At 40.9% G+C, this 20000-nt stretch overlaps 1 protein-coding gene across 1 annotated transcript in view; it reads left to right on the top strand.

The window, feature by feature from the left end:
- The window catches only part of MAN2B1 (mannosidase alpha class 2B member 1), a 1009708-nt gene that overhangs the window by 831601 nt on the left and 158107 nt on the right, over positions 1 to 20000 (top strand). Inside the window, exons 19-20 of the mRNA XM_044084731.1 lie at positions 16684 to 16771; positions 17613 to 17693. Coding sequence (XP_043940666.1) covers positions 16684 to 16771; positions 17613 to 17693 — 169 coding nt within the window. The remainder of the gene's footprint in view (positions 1 to 16683; positions 16772 to 17612; positions 17694 to 20000) is intronic.

The raw sequence follows: 20000 nt of genomic DNA on the forward strand, positions 1-20000 counted from the left end.
GTCTGAAATAAATATAGAAAACAGCTAGACTAAATTCCTATCTAACTCTAAGAGCAATCACAGTTCTAAATAAACTTGCATATAGAGCAGAGGCAGAGTAATGGTGAATGATGTTCTTCAGACAAAATCCAAAATGCTCTGATTCTCTCTCTCTCTCTGAGAAAGTCTTAAAATAATACATCACTGATGACTCATTTTAGATCACATCATTCTTCTCTGGTTCCCAGACTAACAGAAACTCAGAATTTTAACATTTCTTTGATCTTGCACCTGGCCAGGAAACTACAGCAATAAAAGACATCATATATGTAAAGTCTAGCAATTAACTCTGGTCTCAAAACAATAAAAGGAATTCCTTATTCCAGACATTATGCTTCGAGCTTTGAGATCAAACAGTCATACAATGATTGACTTATCAGCTTTCTTCCAGCAGAGTGCACTGTGGTTACATTTTTGAAGTTCAACATTTAACACAGTTTTCCTACATTTAAGAGGACAAGCCTGTGGATTATATTCATATTTATAATGACAGAAAATTATCTACAACATTCGGTCTTGCTAGGCTGGCCGCCTTCACATATTTTAACACAACTTGTTGCTCAGCAGCCTAGCGAAAAAAGAGAGAGATCCTTTGTTTTTTGCTGAGGGTCATACCCCCTGCACCCCCCACATTCCCTGCTTAATTATATATACACCAACTCTGAGATCCTACTACAGTGGGAAAAGGGCAAATGTCTCAATCCCCACTATACCGTTTTCTCTCACAGCAACACAGCTGGCCACATCCAGTCAGCTGTGCCAGTTTTATCTGGATTCGAGAAGCTTGTCTTTAACTGATATATATGTGAAATCTCAGGGATGTGGGGTGCATTGTATTCACCCTGCACCTTTCATGGTTGAAGTATGCCACTGTAGAGTAGCGCACATAGTGCAGATTATAGTCATGTCTTCCTCAATGGCAGGTAATAAGTGCAGTCAAATAGTCGGTGTAGAAGATCATAGAAAATGATCCAAGGGTCTTACTCTGCACCGGTATCCAAACAGCCTTCCTCAGCAGATTCATGAGGTCTTAATTCTAATGCCACAATTTCCACTAAATGGCAATACATGGCAACCCCCCCAGTCATGAAAAGTAGGACTTTATTTGGAACTAGGAAAAGTCTAAAATTAATAAAGATATCACTCAGGCCTGTGCTGAATTCATCAAATCTAAACCAGTACATCCTTGCTAGTAAACTCAAAATGGTAACATTAAAATGGATTCTGCCATTTGCACAGCAAAACTGCATGTCAGTTTTAAACCCTGTGCTGCTCTGCGTTTGGAGGTACATTTCTGCACATCCCAGTAAGACATTTCCACAGGAAATAGCAAAGGTTCTTTAGACTTCATTTCAGGTGCTTACTTCAGCTGTTCCATGAGACAAGGCATATGGTCTTCTGTAGGGATTCCGCTTCACTTTTCAGGTGAATACCTCTTAAGCTGGGCCATACAGCATGACCTTCCCCTGTCCGGTGTACATCTCCCAGGAATTTAGTACCATTATTTCTCTGGCGTACAGATTATCTCATCAGACAGCAGTCATCTGTGTCTTACCTAGAGTACATCACCTTTACCCACCACACAACTGTCATATGTAATCTGCACACATTCTCATTATAGACTAGCTTGGCCATGCATATGTGGTGTACATTTCTGCTTGTAGTTACATTCTCTTCAGTTTTTGGGGTCTTCTCCCTTTGCAATATATCTTGTCGCAATAAGCAAGCATATTCATCCACAGCAGACCTACTGGCTCTAAACCTAGGGGATACAATCTTTATTCTGGGCGTTCATTTTAATTCTGAAAGAAGTCTTGAAAAGACCTGGTACAAGAAAGCACTGTCTGCAGAATTAGAAAGTGTTTGCTGCATGGACCTCTATAAATAGAATAGACGTCTCGGACTATTGGCACTGGATTTTCATGAGGACCTTAATCATATCTTTCAAGTAACTGTGTTTCTTATTCATAAAAGTTCATCTGTGTGCAGTCTCAGCATAGATTCCAGTCATAAAAAATCCGGACATATGCCCATGAAAAACGGGTACAACTCACCAAAAATCTGTATGCTGATTAATATAAAATTTGCATACCTAATTATTCAACCCCGCCCACTCCAATGGGATAGTGGGATACCTACTTTTAAACGCAAACCGAATAACAGACAACATATTAAACACAAAATAAACAGAAGAACAGTAGTGCTTTAATTTATATTAATATTTTAAATTGTATCAAAGTTTGAATGTGTGCAAATGACCTTGGACTATATGATGAGAGAACGTAATGGAGCTCTAGCATTATATGTACCCGGTAGGTATGAGCCTGGCACTGATCAGCATACTACCTTCTCCAAGTATGATATGAACTGAAAGCGATTAACTTTAATAATGGGCTTAGTTTTTGATGTCACTGCAAAGGGGTACAGTATTTACCAGCATGGGAAGATATGGTCAACCGACCACATAGTTTTGCCAGGGATGGTGTGCAGCTGTCTACTCTTAGGTTTTCAAATATCAGCTAAAACATCATACTTGTCCATTGTAGCTTTTTTAGGCAATGCCAAACTGACAAACCTAACATAGCAAAACCAACACCAGAAAATGTAAAGGTGGTATGTGTCAATGCTAGGAGTCTAAACATGAAATTCCACTCCCTCCAAGCTCTTCTCACCATGGAGAAGGCAGATATTTTTGCAATTACCAAGACATGGTGTAAAGCTGCTGACAGCACCCCAGTAGTGCAGGGATCAGGGCTATAATGCCTTTCTCACACTTATACCAGGCACTGCACAGACTAAATGTGGATGCGTCTCACTTTACATCAAAGACAAGCATACATCAAGGCTGGTCAAACAGGATGATGCGCTTGAGCTTCTCCGTGTCCAAATTACCATAGTTTATTCTCTGGCTGCATAGAAACTGCTACATTTGCCTAAATCTACAACTGCTAATTTTAGTTTATGTAACTACAAGGTGCTTCTATACAGGTCCAAAACTATTATTTTACTGTATGAAGATCCCCTTACTCCCTGCAAGCAAAGAGTGGAACCGCTGAATACAAATTCAGTTTTTAAATAAACTCAAGGTTTCTGTAGCTACAGTGTTGTTTTCAGGTTGTAAAGTATGCAGTGCAGTTCATTTGTCAGATGCAAGAATTGTTGCTATTACTGAGCAAGTTATAACACCGTGACTTAAGGTCACCAACTCAACACCTCTTAAATACAACTTGGGGGGCTTCTTTACAGAACTGAAACTGCGCAAGTGCTCTTATTCATGCATGACTTAAGGTCACCACCTCAGCACCTCCTAAATTCAACTGGTGGGGTTTTCTTTACAGAACTAAAACTATGCAAGCGCTCAGTCATGCTTGACTTAAGGTCACCACCTCAGCACCTCCTAAATACAACTCGGGAGGGCTTCTTTACAGAACTGAAACTGCGCAAGTGCTCTTATTCATGCATGACTTAAGGTCACCACCTCGGCACCTCCGAAATTCAACTTGGGAGGGCTTCCGTACAGAATTGAAACTACGTAAGCGTTCTTATTCATGCATGACTTAAGGTCATCACCTCGGCGCCTATTAAATACAACTTGGGAGGGCTTCTTTACAGAACTGAAACTACGCAAGCATTCTTATTCATGCATGACTTAAGGTCGGCACCTCTTAAATACAACTTGGGAGGGCTTCTTTACTGAACTGAAACTAGGCAAGCGCTCTTAGTCATGGAAAACCTTTGCAGCACTCCAAGTTAAATGGGAAATGCATAGACTTCAACGTAAGTGCTCATTACAGCATGTCTGTCATACTTTTCTTAGCTGCCTGTTCTCTGCTTCACTGTATTCATTACAGTTGACTGGACTGCTGCATATTTTCACATTTTACTGTCACGGTATTGTCCTTTACCAAGTGATGTTATGTTCACTGCAGGTCATATAAAACTGGTAGTATCCAAGCTTACTGATATTTTACAAACATGATGCTTCAGCCTCCTATCATCGTCTGTACACAATCGAGAACTCCCACAGTGTCTTTGAACAACTCTGTTGTACTAAGTACCTGTACAAATCATCAGTACATTCATACCTCTTAACTGTCCAGATTTTCACAGAATGTCCAGATTTTTGCCTCATATTTTTGGTCTTTTCCTCATAAAATTTAAGGTTTTCTGACAAATCTGTGAGGATTTAATTCACTAAGTAATGACAGACATTTAAGTTTCAGACTTCATATCCTTCAGAAAAATGCATGGTAACACAAACAATATTTGAAATTTGTCTATTTTTGGGCCTTTGTACCCCCATTATGCTTGGCTTGGTCCAGATTTCTTGTGTTCAAAGGTTGAGAGGTATGACGCATTTTAATGAAGGTATATTTGTATTCATTTATAAAATACACAAATGCATCTCGATTTACTTACTACTCTGCGCACTTAAAGTGGCTGTATAATTGCTTTGTCCTTGTTCATAAAAATTATGAAACGCCCCACCACCTACGAGGTGTATAAGCAAGGTTAATACAATGATACACTCTTTCCACATGTTATTTTCCCCAAATTACCTATCCTTTAAAAAAGGCGAGTATTTCTTAAACTTAAGTTACCGAAAATATGACCATGGAATGTTCGCAAACAAAAGTCAGTTTTTAGGTATTTCTCGATACCGAAAATTTGCTTTTAGAAATGATACGCAAGAGCTGTTTTTAGTCCAGTTGCAAACTCACAGTTTGCCATCAAAATCAAATCAGCTCTATTCATAACTCTGATAACTTTGCAGTCGTGTTTTTTAGGACTTACAAGTTCTTGCTAACTCATGACTATTTTAAATAGGTGTGTAGTAACAGCAAGTTCCATATTGAAAATAAAGGTAAAAGGGCAGGACTCTGCTGGTTGAGCTGCCGGAGACAAATTTTCTCATCCTCCTGAATTTCTGATCCTGGATCTGGGATTCCTGGGAGTTCAGTGAAGCCGCTGGGTAGACCGTTGCAGAAAGTACTTGCTCCTTCAAGTTCTTGGGATTGGCTTGGCTGGCAGATTAAGTTAAGTAACTTAAATCGTAAACTAAGTTAGTGTAATTGTGTAACAGCACATCGCTTGCTGGTTGCTGCCGTCTGCTGTGCTGCCCTGCCTAAATCTACAATGAATACACCTTTTAAAAAGGTAAACACACACAGACACAGTCCAAGTCCTCAGCCGAGTTTCTGATAGGTATGGCGCTGCCAGTAATTCTTTTGAATAAGTCTTCCTAAAAAGACTAAGAAATGTTCCCCCTCCATGGGACTTGAACATCATGTTGGATAAATTAACACTGCCTTCTTTTTGAATCAGCTCAGGTGTGTGTCACTTCACTGAAGGCGGTTTTGTTGAAGCCATTACCATGAAAGAAGTAACACTGAAAAACACTTTAATTGAAAAAAAAATCACAAATCACACTGTTTTGTAGTAAGCAGTACTGTTAGCCACAATGTCCCTCACATCCTTTTTCTTAAATATACTAAGTCCATGGTTACAAAACCATGGGGAAAGGGCAGATGGCCTTACAGGTTAAAAAAGAAAAAAATATATTTTTGTAGTACTCTGTAGCAATAAAGTTAATTATACTATAAATTAAGAAGTCAAAAACACATTTAAGCACATATCCCAACAGAGTAGTCACAGTTAACCAGAAACAACTGGGATTGTATTTTTGTGTTTTTTTTTTTCACTGAAAGTGGCATTGACTGTTACTTATTCAGTGAGAGTGCTTTCATTGAAAGTATCTTTAATGAAATTCCATGATCCTAATTCAGTGGACATTAAGCATCTCAGAAAAATCTTCTATTAGCAAGAGCCAAATCAGGAAGATTTGTAGAATGTCAGCTTTTTAATGTGTAAGCCTCAGTACTTGGTGTGTTTCACAGTGATGCATCACATAAGGCAAAGCCATCAGCCAACCAGTCACGAGTGGAGTCCCACAGGGATCGGTCCTGGGTCCTCTCCTATTCAGCATCTACTTCTCAGAAGTTTAGGCCAGCACAAAAGGACTCTGGCTGACCAAGTTCGCAGAAGACTGCAAGCTTGGAGCCATTATTAACTCCCCAAGTGATGCAGACATCCTACAGAAAGGCCTCACTGAGACCAATGACTGGTGTTGAAACCGTAGCCTTAAGCTTAATGCCAAAAAATGTGTCGTCATCCCCTTTGGTAAAAACTCAGTTCCCACTAATTACCACATTGATAGGAGCCCACTGAACACTGAAGGCGTTATAAGAGATCTGGGGATGCAGGTTGACAGCAACCTCTCCTTCGACCACCACATTGCCACTGTGGTCATAAAGTCCTATGTGGCACATTTCATTACTAAAGGTTTTGCATCCAGGAAGAAAGAGGTCATCATCTCTCTCTACTCTTCCCTCATTGGACCAATCATTGAGTTTAATCCCCCATTTGGCATGTACCTCACTAGACACCTGCAACAGCTGGAGAGGCCACAGAAGTACCTCACAAAGAGAATCCTAGGCATTAAACACATATCCTACATGGACAGACTCAAAAGACCCCAGCTATTATCTGTCTCATATCGCCTACTTAGAGGCGATCTCTGCTTGACTTACAAAGCCATGTCTGACCCAGCTCTGTTAGAAATGCTACATCTAAAGAAATCCCAATCCCTCTGCACCACATGCTCCAGAGACCTCAACCTCATTGCCACAATCAACAGAACATGCTGGAGGGACTGGTTCATAACCCAGAGATTGCCCGTGCTGTGGAATAGACCTTCCCATACATGTCAAGCAGAGCACCTCACTGGCCCTCTTCAAGAGAAATCTTGATGAGTGGATTGGGTAATAGAAAGTTAACCTTGGGGATCACTCCAGTGGCTGTACTTGATAGAGGCACTAGGAACTAATGTCGGGCGGCACGATGCTAGGGCACTTCTATGGGCTAGGCTGGTAAAGGCTAAAGGGCTATTGGCCTAGTACACACCTATGAACCTATGAATCTGAGTCTCTCTCTGTCTCTTATAATGCTGAGTGCCAACGTGAGAAAAAACACAGAAGATGCATGAGAACAGCAAATATTGAAAATCAGTCTTCTTAAAACTTCTTTTTTATAAGGGGATCCCCACGATGAGAGGCAATCCCCCAACTTATAACAACTCTGAGATTATCATACCTTGGAGAAGAGAGAATGTTCTGAGAAATAGCTATCTCAGAATTGGTATATGTAAGTCATTTTTTTTCAGCCAGTCAGTGTTAGCATTATGGGGCTCTCTAAAGTGGGTCTTGACATTTCAAACTATTACTGAACATTAGAGGGCAGATTCTTCTAGAAAAGCAGCTACTTTGTCAGCCTCTTTCATAAATGCAGCAGCCCAGTAAAAAAAAAAAAAAGATAAAGTGCATCTGCTCAGGATACCCTAGAAGCTGCCATTTGGACATCTGGATGACAATTTGCATCTTTACAGGTCACTACAATTTAGAAGCCCAATGTAAATGCAGGGGAGGCTTTAGCAAAATTATACTGCAAGAGATGTCATAGCTGTTCATTTCTCAAGGATAAGCTATTACTGCTAGGGACATACCTCTCAACTGCTATGATTTAGGCCCTCAGATTTAGCCTTGCTCCTCCTACATTTATGATGATTCTCATAGATTCAAACCTATTTATGGATATCTATCTTATTAAATAAACAAACTAAGCCTGTACAAAGATTCCCCTACTGTGACGCCCCAACATTTGACCAATAATCAAGGAGCCTCAATCCTCACCACTGGCAACAGTGGGGGATGTACACTGGGAGGGATGACAAGTGCGCACACAGTATTTCCAGATGCAGCTGCCTGCATCAAGTGCAATTTCCCTTAAGAGCACACAGAGACCACAGTCAGTCAGGAGCTGGTTTCTTCCCCTTTCTCCAGATCCCCAATAAGACTCCCCACTGGCACAGGTAGAGTTGAGATCTCAGCCGAGTGACCAAGCCAAGACCTCCAGCACCCTCTCTGTCCAACCAGTGCTTTGTCTTCCTGCTTAAGTAGCTGACACACACATACACACACTCTTTGAGGTTTGATTTCCACACACACACGCGCGCACACACACACACACACACACACACACACACACACACACACACACACACACACGAGAAATGCTTGCACAGGTTTACTAGCTATGCCCCCTTCTGCCCAGACTGTAAGGTAGTTACCACTGCCACCAGCCAACCCCTTATCAGCTACTTTAAGGCCCTTAAAGGGTGCCCAATCTTACCGTGTAATGTTACTGTTGATGGAAATGGTAGTTTAACCAGGAGTAAGGCTATTAGGAGTGGCCCACACAGTGTTACCAAATAAATATGCAAGTACTCGCAAAACTTAAATATCTCTAAACAGATCAGCCACAATGAAAAGTTTAAATATATTTAATAGTAATTAAAAAAAAAAAAAAAAACAAGAAAATACTTAGTATATAATCAGAGTTCAAAATCACAGGAAATATTTAAAACCAACATTGCAAGATGGTCTCAAATAAATAAATAAAAATATCTAAACTAAGCTTTGGTATATTCCTGACTACATCCAAGAGAATTATACTGTCCCCGAGTAATTTACTTCATCAGAGCAAGGCAGATGTGGTGAGTGGTTCTTGTCGTTGGCAGGTCTAAGACAGAATACTGAATGTCCTGTCTCACTCAGACCTCTCAAATTAATATTTCAAATATTACTGCTGGGATAGTTTGCAGAATGACATCATTTCTTGTCATCTGACTCTATCCCAGGTGAAACCCCCACTCCTGGAAGCTGGCAGTATTTAGCATCTGCCTGTGGAAATACATAGACCTCAGATCTTTGGCAGATGCTGGAAGTCATAAAACAATTGCATTCCTTCACATTTGAAAACTAGTAATTATTTCACCTTAAAGACAATACAGAGAGCTCCCTAGTATAGACATTTTGTCTCTAGCTGCCATTAAGTAAGTTAATTTCAGCTGTTTTTCTAAAGTTAACCTTCTGTATTCCAGTTTCCACAGTTAAAATATATACATTTAAAAACAGTTACAATAGTGCAGAAACCTAATTGACTACAATATTTTTTAATCAATACCTCTGCTTTTAAATACTGTAATTATTTTAAAGGAAAAGTTTTTTACATATTTATTAGATGATTTTAAATCACTCACAATTTTATTATAATGAGCTCCTCAGACTGTCACTATTTTCATTGGTTTTAACTTAGATGCTTGAATGTTATTGGTCCTTTTAAATGTATTGGCTTATATAATGCTTAATTAGTTAATTCATGTACATTTCTGTTCTCTTCTAGTAGGGCATACTTTGGATCCATTTTAAACACACGCATTTTGTAAATACCCTTTTCAACACGTCTGTACAAACAAGTTTGATATACACATAACATACAGTTCTAATAGAGTGGTAACTCAAGCATATTATATAAATCATGTTGATATTCACAAATGACAAAATTATTTACAAAATTCCAGATAGCTGTGCTGCCAGTATCTCCCTTTGTCACACCTACGGCCAACACTGTAGGGACTTGTATATAAAGACCTTCTATTATGAAAAATAAGAAAGTGCTGCTCTTTCTGGCCATCTGCTATGATTTTGAAAGGCCAGTGGTAAGACTTTGTTTTACTGTTTCAATGCTCCCCCCTAAAAAATTGAATGGGTATTCTTTAAGGTACTTAGACGAGGAAGTTTGCAAGGAGACATCACTATTGCAGCAAAGCTAGCTTCCCTTCTCCTCCATTTGGGACTTGTACATAATCCTGGCATTCATAGGTTTTAAAACAGGTCTGGATTCATTTGCTTTTTTATCATCAATAGCTTTTGCCTGCAACACAGCACATCTGTGCAGGTCCTTGGCTCAAAGAACTGAACTGCTCCTGAGGATATTGAACTTGCATATCAACCTCTTGCCCAGCATTGCAGAGCCTTCACAGGCGTGATACCAGTGTAGGGAGCCAAAACAATTTGGAACAAGCAGAGAAGATGGGAAAACCTAATTGTTATTTGATGTTACACTGACCTCTCCTCAAAGGTTTGCTGTTCATGGTAATGTAACGTACTTCATTATGTCTTATTTCTACCACACACACACACACACACACACACACATACACACACACACCCACACTTAAGTTCATTTGTGTATGTGTACTTACATTAACGTTGTATAATGATGCACTTAAATGTGTTGTATTACTCCTGAATTTGTATTTTATTTATGTTTAGAAGCCGAGTCATGGCTGAAAAGGTTCCCTGAACAAGTACACTTGGTTAATAAATACATAAATGGGTGAATAAAATCATCTCAATGAAAGAGATGAAGAAAATGTGCAACTGTGTCAGGCAGAGTCCAATAAAGTCACATTGTGTTTTGATACATAAACTGTGTCCACTGTAGAATTTCCTTGTGCACCATTCATGCTGTTGTCTACTACCGGGACTGCACATGTTCTCTTCATTGCAGCCAAGTGGCAACCACTGGTCCACACAGAAGAAGGTCCTAGGGATAATTCCCAGTCTGTCAGCAGTTTGTCAACTGTCATCCCTTTTGTTACTCTGTGGGACTTTTCACTTTGTTGGATATTCTTTTAAATTGGATGATAGCACTTTTACCCATCTTAGTCCTCAGACACCCGTATAGAATTAATTTCTCTTCTTTGCCAGGGCTGACATAAGCACAGGTTTCAGTGCAGCTGACCATGGCACAGGAACTGTATGCAGGTGCTCACTTCTCTGGCTCCGTTACTAGTCCATTATTCAGCATTATTGCTGAGTTTGCCATCATGTAAAATAAATAACAGTCTGTGTTACTGATGTCAGGCCTACAGAGGAACCACCCTGATAACTCAACATGCCTCAGTGTATTCTGCAACCCAGAAAATGATGTCTGTGCTGAACATTTTCACAAACAGACCAGGCAGCATACAGCACTTCCTGTGAGACCTTTTTCAGCATCTGTTCAGTTTTTGTACCACCAACAGCATAAAAGATTGAGTGGCTGGCCCCTTGCAGTGTGTTACCTCACAGGTGCTGTTACCTCACAGGTGCTGTTACTGTTATCAGTGTAGCCCCAACTGCCTCTGTGTTACTTTTCTGCTGCCCCATTCATTCTCACCCTCCCCTGCACATTTATGGGCATGTAGTGCTGACCTTCGGAATAGAGCATTGTACACTCATGTAGGTCTCTTATGAATAACATCTGAAATGCAGTAACTTGACAGACACTTATTGCATGTATGTGTACTTACCATCAGCTTTTTTCACATGCATTGAATGCTGTGGCTTCCAGCAATTTCCACTCACTACACCATCTCTTTGAAAAGAGAATGACCCAATTCTTCAGTCACCACTGAATGAGCCATGTTTTGAGGATGTGGCAGTGGTGGTACAGACACAAAAGATGAACTGTCAAGGCATCCCAAGTGAATCAGTAAATGTTATGGAGTGGGCTGTAGGCAAGATATACTGCAGGTTGTACTGAGAGTGGTAACTTTACAGCAAGATGTAAACACCACCCAGGTGTCTGCAGGATACCCAGCACTGTGGGAGAAGGGAAAATGGACATTAATCCATAGGACTTGCCAAGCCTCTTCCAGTACCTGCAGATTCATTACCAGCAGCTTTGAAGCAACAAACCTGTTTTCAGTACTTTAGCAATCAGCTGTCAGACTGCAAATTCTGAGCCATTTACAGATTGTGGCCGTTTCTGTCTTGTGAACAGGACCATCAGCTGTATGCAATACTGGACAGACATTATTAGAACAGACTAAGAACTGAAAGCAGATAGGTCATATTTAATTAATGTATTTACTTGCTTATTTTTGTTCATCATAATAGTCCAACTGGGCATGAATGCAATTTTCAGGAAAAGTCCAGGAAGAATAAAAAAGCTCCAGTTACAAGTGGTGTACGGAGACTATTTCAAAACACTATACAGTCCCATAAGACATTATATAGACTGAATTATATGACTGGATCAGCCAATAAAGGCATCTCATATGCTTCCTAGACCATTTGTAGTGCTATACATTTAGTGAGTAGGACAGCTGATTCCAGTCTCTGTGCTTACCAGCACGCACCTCTGAACCATGTGATCTGTGTGGAGAACATTAAAATGAAGGCATGTGTTGCAACAGTATGTGTGGTAGAAAGTCAAGGTTCTGCACAAACTAAAACCAAAAACCCTTGAGCTGTGCACAATGTTTACCATGCTTAAAACATCAGACCGTTTAGTAGGAACAGTCCAATCGACATGATGCCCCTTTTATGGCACCCGTTGTTCTCTTACATGCACAGGTAACTGAGAAACCACAATCTTTGGAGGAAGTTCCATGCCTCTGTTTAGTATCTACGTGGTTCTGTTTAGTATAACAGTGAATATAACTGCCACTCACACCAATGGCTGGGGTTTCATTCCTCTATGGGGAGTAGTTATCTTTTTTTATTTTTGCCTGGCAGTTAGCATAGAGGGTTAAGGCTATGAGCTGTTAACAGATTCCTTTATGTTGTCCTGGGTTTGATTTCCTCAGCATCCATTTACCTGTTATGTAGTTCTGAGCAAGTCACTTAAGTGTTCAGGGAGAATTGAGAAACTGGGCTAGGCTCTGCAGTGGTCTCCTGGACTTCATGCCTAATAATTAACTGTGAGTTTATAAAAGGCAGAGTAGGTGAGTAGTTTTACCGTTTTAGGTGTCCCATCTAGAAGTCTTGAGTGTGTGCTCCCCCAAGTGTTCTGTTCAGCCTTGCAGTGAATAGTTGACAGAGTGGGGTCTCCCTTCACGTCTTCCACCCATTGCATTTGTCAGACCTGTTCAGTAGGATTACTTCCTGAACGTAATCAAACCAGTGACCCTGCTGCCAATGCTACTGTCTTAGCAGCCATAAGTGTTAATAGCAGAGGGCCAGATTGTCATCTAGAACAGGTCATTCCCATCTCTTCCTCTTATTTGACATAGTCATCCCCTTTGGAAAAAACAAAGTGCCTATGAATTACCACATAGGTGGTAATCCACTAGGTACGGAAAATGTAATTAGGGACCTGGGGACCCAGGTAGATAGTAACCTCTCCTTTGATAATCACATTGCCAAAGTGGGTAGGTATTTCTTCTATGTAGCCCACCTAATCATGAAAGGGTTCACCTCTAGATCAAGAGAGGTCATTGTGCCCCTCTACTCATCACTCATTAGGCCCATAATAGAGTACAATGCCCCATTTGGTATGTACCTTAATTTGCACATGCAACAGCTGGTAAGACCACAGACGTACCTCATCAAGAGGATCATGGGCCTCAAAGAGATGCCCTATGCAGCTCGGCTAAAGAAACTCCAGCTCTACTTGGTTGCTTACTGCCTGCTCAGAGGTGATCTATGCCTGACGTATAAGGTCATGTCCAACCCGGAATTAATGGACATGCTCCATCTCAAGAAAAACAAATCTCTTAGAGCCACACGCTCCAGTGAGTTAAACCTCAGTAAAGCAATAAACAGAACGTGCTGGAGGGATAGATTCCTGTCACAGACTTCCATCGCTCTGGAATAGAATCCCAGTTTGTTAGGCAGAGCCCCTCGCAGGCTCTCTTCAAGAGGAATCTTGACGAGTGGATGGGAAATTGTAAATTTACCCCTGGGATCACTTCAGTGGCCCTGCTAGACAGAGGCCCAGGAAACTAATTTAAAAGGGAGGCGAAAGCCAACACATTCTGGCTAGGTTTATAAATGCCCTTGGGCAGATAGACTAGTACCTACCTATGAAGAAGGATTCTTCACTGTCTACCTAGTCCCATAAAAGACAGGAATGTTTACCTATTTTTGGTCCTCAGCCTATTCATATGTTGGAGGTCATTCTTTATGCTGATGATGTAAGCCATCACTTCCTTTATGTCCAAGCAGGTAACGAGCCTTTCCATTTCTGTACTTTGTTTTGTCTCTTTCTAATCACCATGGTGTTTTAACATGAATATGTTTATAGAAGCCTTATTTGGTTTGAGGCCAAGTGTCCATTCTCTCTTTAGATGACTGACTGAAGTTACATAGACCAGAGATTTCACATTAGCTGGTTTGAACCAAGTTGTGATCATGGTAGAGCATCCAAATAATCTGTGCTTATCCCAGCTCTGAGCACACAAATTGTTAGTTGTAATTTACTCCTCTGATAAAACTTTCTTCCTCTAATCTGAGAGAATGTTACTCAACCAAAGCTGAGCACATAAGTCTTTCCAGTATATAAAAAAAGTGAGTCTTTTTTTTTTTTTTGGACAGCGTCTGCCATAGCTGCTATTTCTGTAGCCAGACATACTATGCAGTCCCTAAAGATGGCTTCTTAAGCAGTAGGGAATAACATCAGGACAGCAGAAATGGCTATATCCACAGCTCTAAGCCATGTGAAGTGTCTCTAATTTGGTATTTGGAGCTCTCCAACCTAGCAGAAAGGTCTTATTTTACAACGCATTTCCCACAGCAGATAACAGACTTAATTCCTCCTTGGAGGACTGAGGCTCTCATCTTAATAGTGTCTAGTTATGGGGATGTGAAGCCAGTGTAAACAGTTTATTATTTTTGTTAGTTCCAGACAATGTTTTTCTTCCAGGCTACCATCAGTCTGCCTTCTTGAATGTCACTTCAGTGGCACTCCTTGTCTCAGGCTAGTCCTGTTGCTTTGCTTACATCTTCAGCAGGTCCAGGTAAGAATGATTTGTAAATTAGAAGAGTGCACGTCCTGTGTCTAGCACACTCAAATTGAGAAATTCTCTTTCTGCCAAGTTGAAAAGTTGTCTGGGATTCTGTCCCATTAAGAGCAGTCTAAATACTGATGTAAAGATGCCAGTAAAAGTGCCTTGGTCTTTTGAAGCCCTGTGAATGTTAAAGTGACCAGCTGTGTGGCTACCCCTCTCTATCCTTCCTTCATCCTTTTTGTACTCCACTTCGTTTAGCACAGTGGTGTGACCTTAACTCTTGTAATGCATATGTAACCGTACTGTGCATTATTTTTAGTAACTCTGAGTTGCATACTTCCAGCTAGATTCATTTCCTTTCATCCTTATAGCCTTAAGGACTGCACACAACCAGGTTTCTATCCATGCCCTTAGCAGTGGCCTCTCCATTGGGAGAGACAGCTGTATCTGGGCAGCATGTCAGGCTCCTACTGAGCCTGTTCATTGGGCTTTTACTGCAAGGGGGGAAGGTGCGTGGTATGTATGTGCTTTCGGCAGGGAAACACTTTCTAGGCTTTCCACACTTTTTTTGTTTGGGTGCTGTGATTTCTTGATACTTTCTAATACTAATGGCCACTGATCTGCACATTCTCATAGTGGGGGTGGTGATGTAGTGCCTGTTAATGTAGAGCTCAACTGGTTCCTTTTTGTTTTTTTGTAGAACAGCGTATATTGGATTAGTGATCTGGTTAGAAAGTTAAGACTTTGTGGCTCATGTCTCATGGAAGAGAAGAGAGGGATTTCTATTCAAGGTTAAACAGGTTTGGTTCTAGAGTGTACCTTTTCAGAAGAGTACATACTTGTGACTTATTGACTTGTAAATGCTGCTGGAGGTGGCTGGTCTCTTGTTTGCCAGGGTTGGTAGGTAGGAAGTCTCTAAGGACTTCCTTGAAATACTTTCAGGGTACTATTAACAGACTCAATGTAGTCTACATTTCTCTATAATCAGAGATGTTAGGAAAATTTTCCCGCAATTTAAAATGTTTCTATCATTCATAATTCTTTTTTGGTAAGGTTGTAGCTGTGGAAGCTGGTTGACTTATTTAGTGCATTGGAACAGTGAGCAGAGCACTGTGACTGTTTAAAATTAAGTTTCTTATTGTGTTTGATTTAAATTGGGTAATTGTGTGATTTCTGAAAGCTTTTATGATAAAAAGTGGTTCACACAAAAGCAGATCTGTAAACTTGTTTGCTGTTGTAATTTTGAACTTGCTAACCATATGCTGTAGTGTTGAACTGCTGATGCTGGGAAAGAGTGGGCAAAAATCACTTGTATGTTACAAGTAGAGTACCCCCTGTTTGTTATATGTAGAGTACTACCGTACCCCCCCCCCAATGTTGTACTTATCAGTATACTTGAAGAGATGAGATTGATCCACTAAATCATTGCTTGTGTGTTTTATGTATGTCCATCAGGGGGTACAGTAACCTTATTCGTTCTCTCAGCTCACTTTGGAAAACAATGAAATCTTTCTTTTGAGGCTCCTGTTACTAACATTACATTTTCTAATTTTCCAAAGTGATAGCATGTTACTTTGGCAGGCAGCCTTGACAATGGATAGTATTGTGGGCATTGGACAGAAGCAGCAGGTAGGATTAATGTAGTCTGATTAGAAAATATATTACATTAATGTAAACATGATGAAACTGAATTTTCTGAAATTCGTGTGTCTGGAATATTAGGTCCTGATTACTGGTTAGTGTAACGTGCCCCATTCCTCCGAAAGAAAAACTGGAAGATACAATGAACAAGTAGAAACATTGCATTCTTAGCAAAGTGATGTTTGTTTGGTGTATTTAGAAACGGGGAAGAAATCAGGAGAAGGCATTGGGTTACATGCAATGTGCTTAGTATCTGAAATGAGCATTAATACTGTAAGTGGTTATGTGATTCACTATACTCTCATAATGCTCTATTGTTCTGCTAGGCGAGATTACCGACCAACATGGAAACTGGAACAGACAGAACCAGTTGCTGGCAACTATTACCCAGTGAACAGCAGGATTTTTATCAAGGTAAAATGCTTTTCAGCTTTAACTTTAGTGCAACTCATCCTGCTCCATTGTAACCATTTATCACAAGTGCCCATGTACAATGCAAGCCAGTGGAGGCTTTGTACCTGAACACTATTCTGTTACCTATGAGAGAATACGTTGTGAGCAGCAGAGAGCAGTTGATACGTTAAAGATAAATAAGAAACTTCTGTCCTGTGTTACTTGGGAGTAGCACAGGGGGTCTCTTTTCTGGGTTTTATCCCTGTGTCAGGATAAAGTGGGAGTCCAAGCTCGAGGTTTGTTGCCTGCATGAGTGGATTGGCCAAAGGTATTTGATCAAATTGTCAGCTTATTACCTGCAAAACAAACAAAAGGTTACACTCTGGGGAAAAAAACAGACTTCCCTCCCAAAGGCAGAGCCTGTCCTGTGAGAGGTTGCATCCTCCCCATCTCTTGCTATTATTTCTGTTTCAGGTTAGTGCCTAGACCTGGGATGCAGGTGCCCACCTGTACCATCCCATCTGAAAGGTGGCCCTTGCGCTTCTGCTCACATAATGTGCATCTCTCCCTCCTTCAGCTAAAAGAGGAGTGAAAGATGAGTTGGAATGTACATCATTGTGGCATTGATATACTGAATGACGGTCCTTGGAGTTAGCATGAATGGGTGTGTGATGCTCCATAGGCTTCATGTGGATTGGTGTGGCACCCTTTAGTGTTCGTGTGGGTCAGTGCGTGAGTGGCTCAGTAACATAGTGCAACTGCATCACTGAAAAACATGCACTTTGTTGGTAAAAAGCATTACATTCTTCCTTTAATCGCATTATCTGCTTTGTAACTTGTTTATTGTGCTCCACTTCCACAGGACAACAACGTACAGCTGACTGTATTAACAGATAGGTCACAGGGAGGCAGCAGCATCACCGATGGATCACTGGAGCTTATGGTGAGAATGCTGTCATGTTTTATGTCCAGAGATTCTTCTATTGTAAATACCTACATTTATTTTGGTTTTGTTTGCATGTTGACTAGGTGCTACATACTGCACATGTGGCCTTTAGCAGGTGTGACCTGAGGGGGAAGCTCCAAAATAACATTTTGAAAAATAACTGGATATTTTCTATGAAATGGGTTGTGTTCTTAAAAGGAGAGATATTATTTATATAAGTATATGAACTACCATCCTAAAACTTGATGGGGAATATTTTTCAGTGTTACTGGTGCTTCTAGTACTGCTAGCAATAATCCTACTAGCAATAATCCTACTCGCATAACAAGACAGACATGCAGTATTTCCCTCACAAAATATACTTGTGCTTATGCATGAGACAGCAGTAGGAATTAGAGTACTGTAACTCTGCACGGCTATGCGTGCCTGTTTCACTGGAAAGGTGTGTGCTGGCTGCTGACATAACAAAACGGTCACTGCCACAAAGTGCCACTTTGTACGTCTTTCCTATATGATGTGATTCCAGAGCATGTTTTGCAGAAGAATCTCATAATTTCTGGTGCACTTGGAAAAGTTTTGGAGTCCCTGTAGCGCCATCTGACTATTATGTAGCGCCATCTGACTATTACAGGTAAATGCTTGCCCCTACATGTGTTGTGATACATTCAGAATTATGAACGAATAATAAGGTAAGCTGATGGTTTATACTCTAACTCTCCCTGAAGGCAATTCTTTGAGTGAACTCCTACACTTCCAGGCTGATTTACTTGATGAGTATACATACCATTGACAAATGGTGCATGAACAAAAGTACTTTATGTCCTCTCTTATATAGCCTGACACACACACACACACACACACACACACACACACATAGAGGAAAGTGTGTGTGTGTGTGTGTGTGTGTGTGTGTGTGTGTGTGTGTGTGCCATGTATGACCAGAAAGGGAGACGGCCATTACCTTTGATTTGTCCCAGAGTTGTCTTAATACAAAGATGAGCAGTGGCATTCTGTATGACGGATGAACCCCATACCTTCATACACAGTCCTGTGATGAGCACTTTTGTAGGACTACGGGTACAGTTTTTCATTCTCTGGGACCCTGCATACCAATAATGTTACTAAGCACTCAGTATCCCACATAGGACAATGTCAGTAGGATGATTGACATGTTAGACATGCTTCTCTAATTTGCAGTTTAACTAAGGAAGGGAGCAGCAACATGCTGCTGCTGCTTCATATTGGGTGTAGGAATATGAGCATACCGCAAAGCGTGCGCATTGCTTCCTATTGGGTGTAGGAATATGAGCATACCGCAAAGCCTGTGCATTGCTTCCTATTGGGTGTAGGAATATGAGCATACCGCAAAGCCTGTGCACTGCTTCATATTGGGTGTAGGAATATGAGCATATCGCAAAGCCTGCGCACTGCTTCATATTGGGTGTAGGAATATGAGCATATCGCAAAGCCTGCGCACTGCTTCATATTGGGTGTAGGAATATGAGCATACCGCAAAGCCTACGCACTGCTTCATATTGGGTGTAGGAATATGAGCATATCGCAAAGCCTGCGCACTGCTTCATATTGGGTGTAGGAATATGAGCATATCGCAAAGCCTGCGCACTGCTTCATATTGGGTGTAGGAATATGAGCATACCGCAAAGCCTGCACACTGCTTCATATTGGGTGTAGGAATATGAGCATATCGAAAATCCTACGCACTGCTTCATATTGAGTGTAGGAATATGAGCATACCACAAAGCCTGCGCCCTGCTTCATATTGGGTGTAGGAATATGAGCATATCGCAAAGCCTGCGCACTGCTTCATATTTGGTGTAGGAATATGAGCATATCGCAAAGTCTGCGTACTGCTTCATATTGGGTGTAGGAATATGAGCATATTGCAAAGCCTGCGTACTGCTTCATATTGGGTGTAGGAATATGAGCATATCGCAAAGCCTGCATACTGCTTCATATTGGGTGTAAGAATATGAACATACCGCAAAGCCTGTGCACTGCTTCATATTGGGTGTAGGAATATGAGCATATCGCACTGCTTCCTATTGGGTGTAGGAATATGAGCATATCGCAAAGCCTGCACACTGCTTCATATTGGGTGTAAGAATATGAACATGCCGCAAACCCTGCACACTGCTTCATATTCGGTGTAGGAATATGAGCATATCGCAAAGCTTGCGCACTGCTTCATATTGGGTGTAGGAATATGAGCACATTGCAAAGCCTGCGTACTGCTTCATATTGGGTGTAGGAATATGAGCATATCGCAAACCCTGCGCACTGCTT

This window comes from Protopterus annectens, chromosome 9.part0 (assembly GCF_019279795.1).
Source record: "Protopterus annectens isolate FY-2018-M chromosome 9.part0, PAN1.0, whole genome shotgun sequence".
In the NCBI taxonomy this organism is placed as follows: domain Eukaryota; kingdom Metazoa; phylum Chordata; order Ceratodontiformes; family Protopteridae; genus Protopterus; species Protopterus annectens.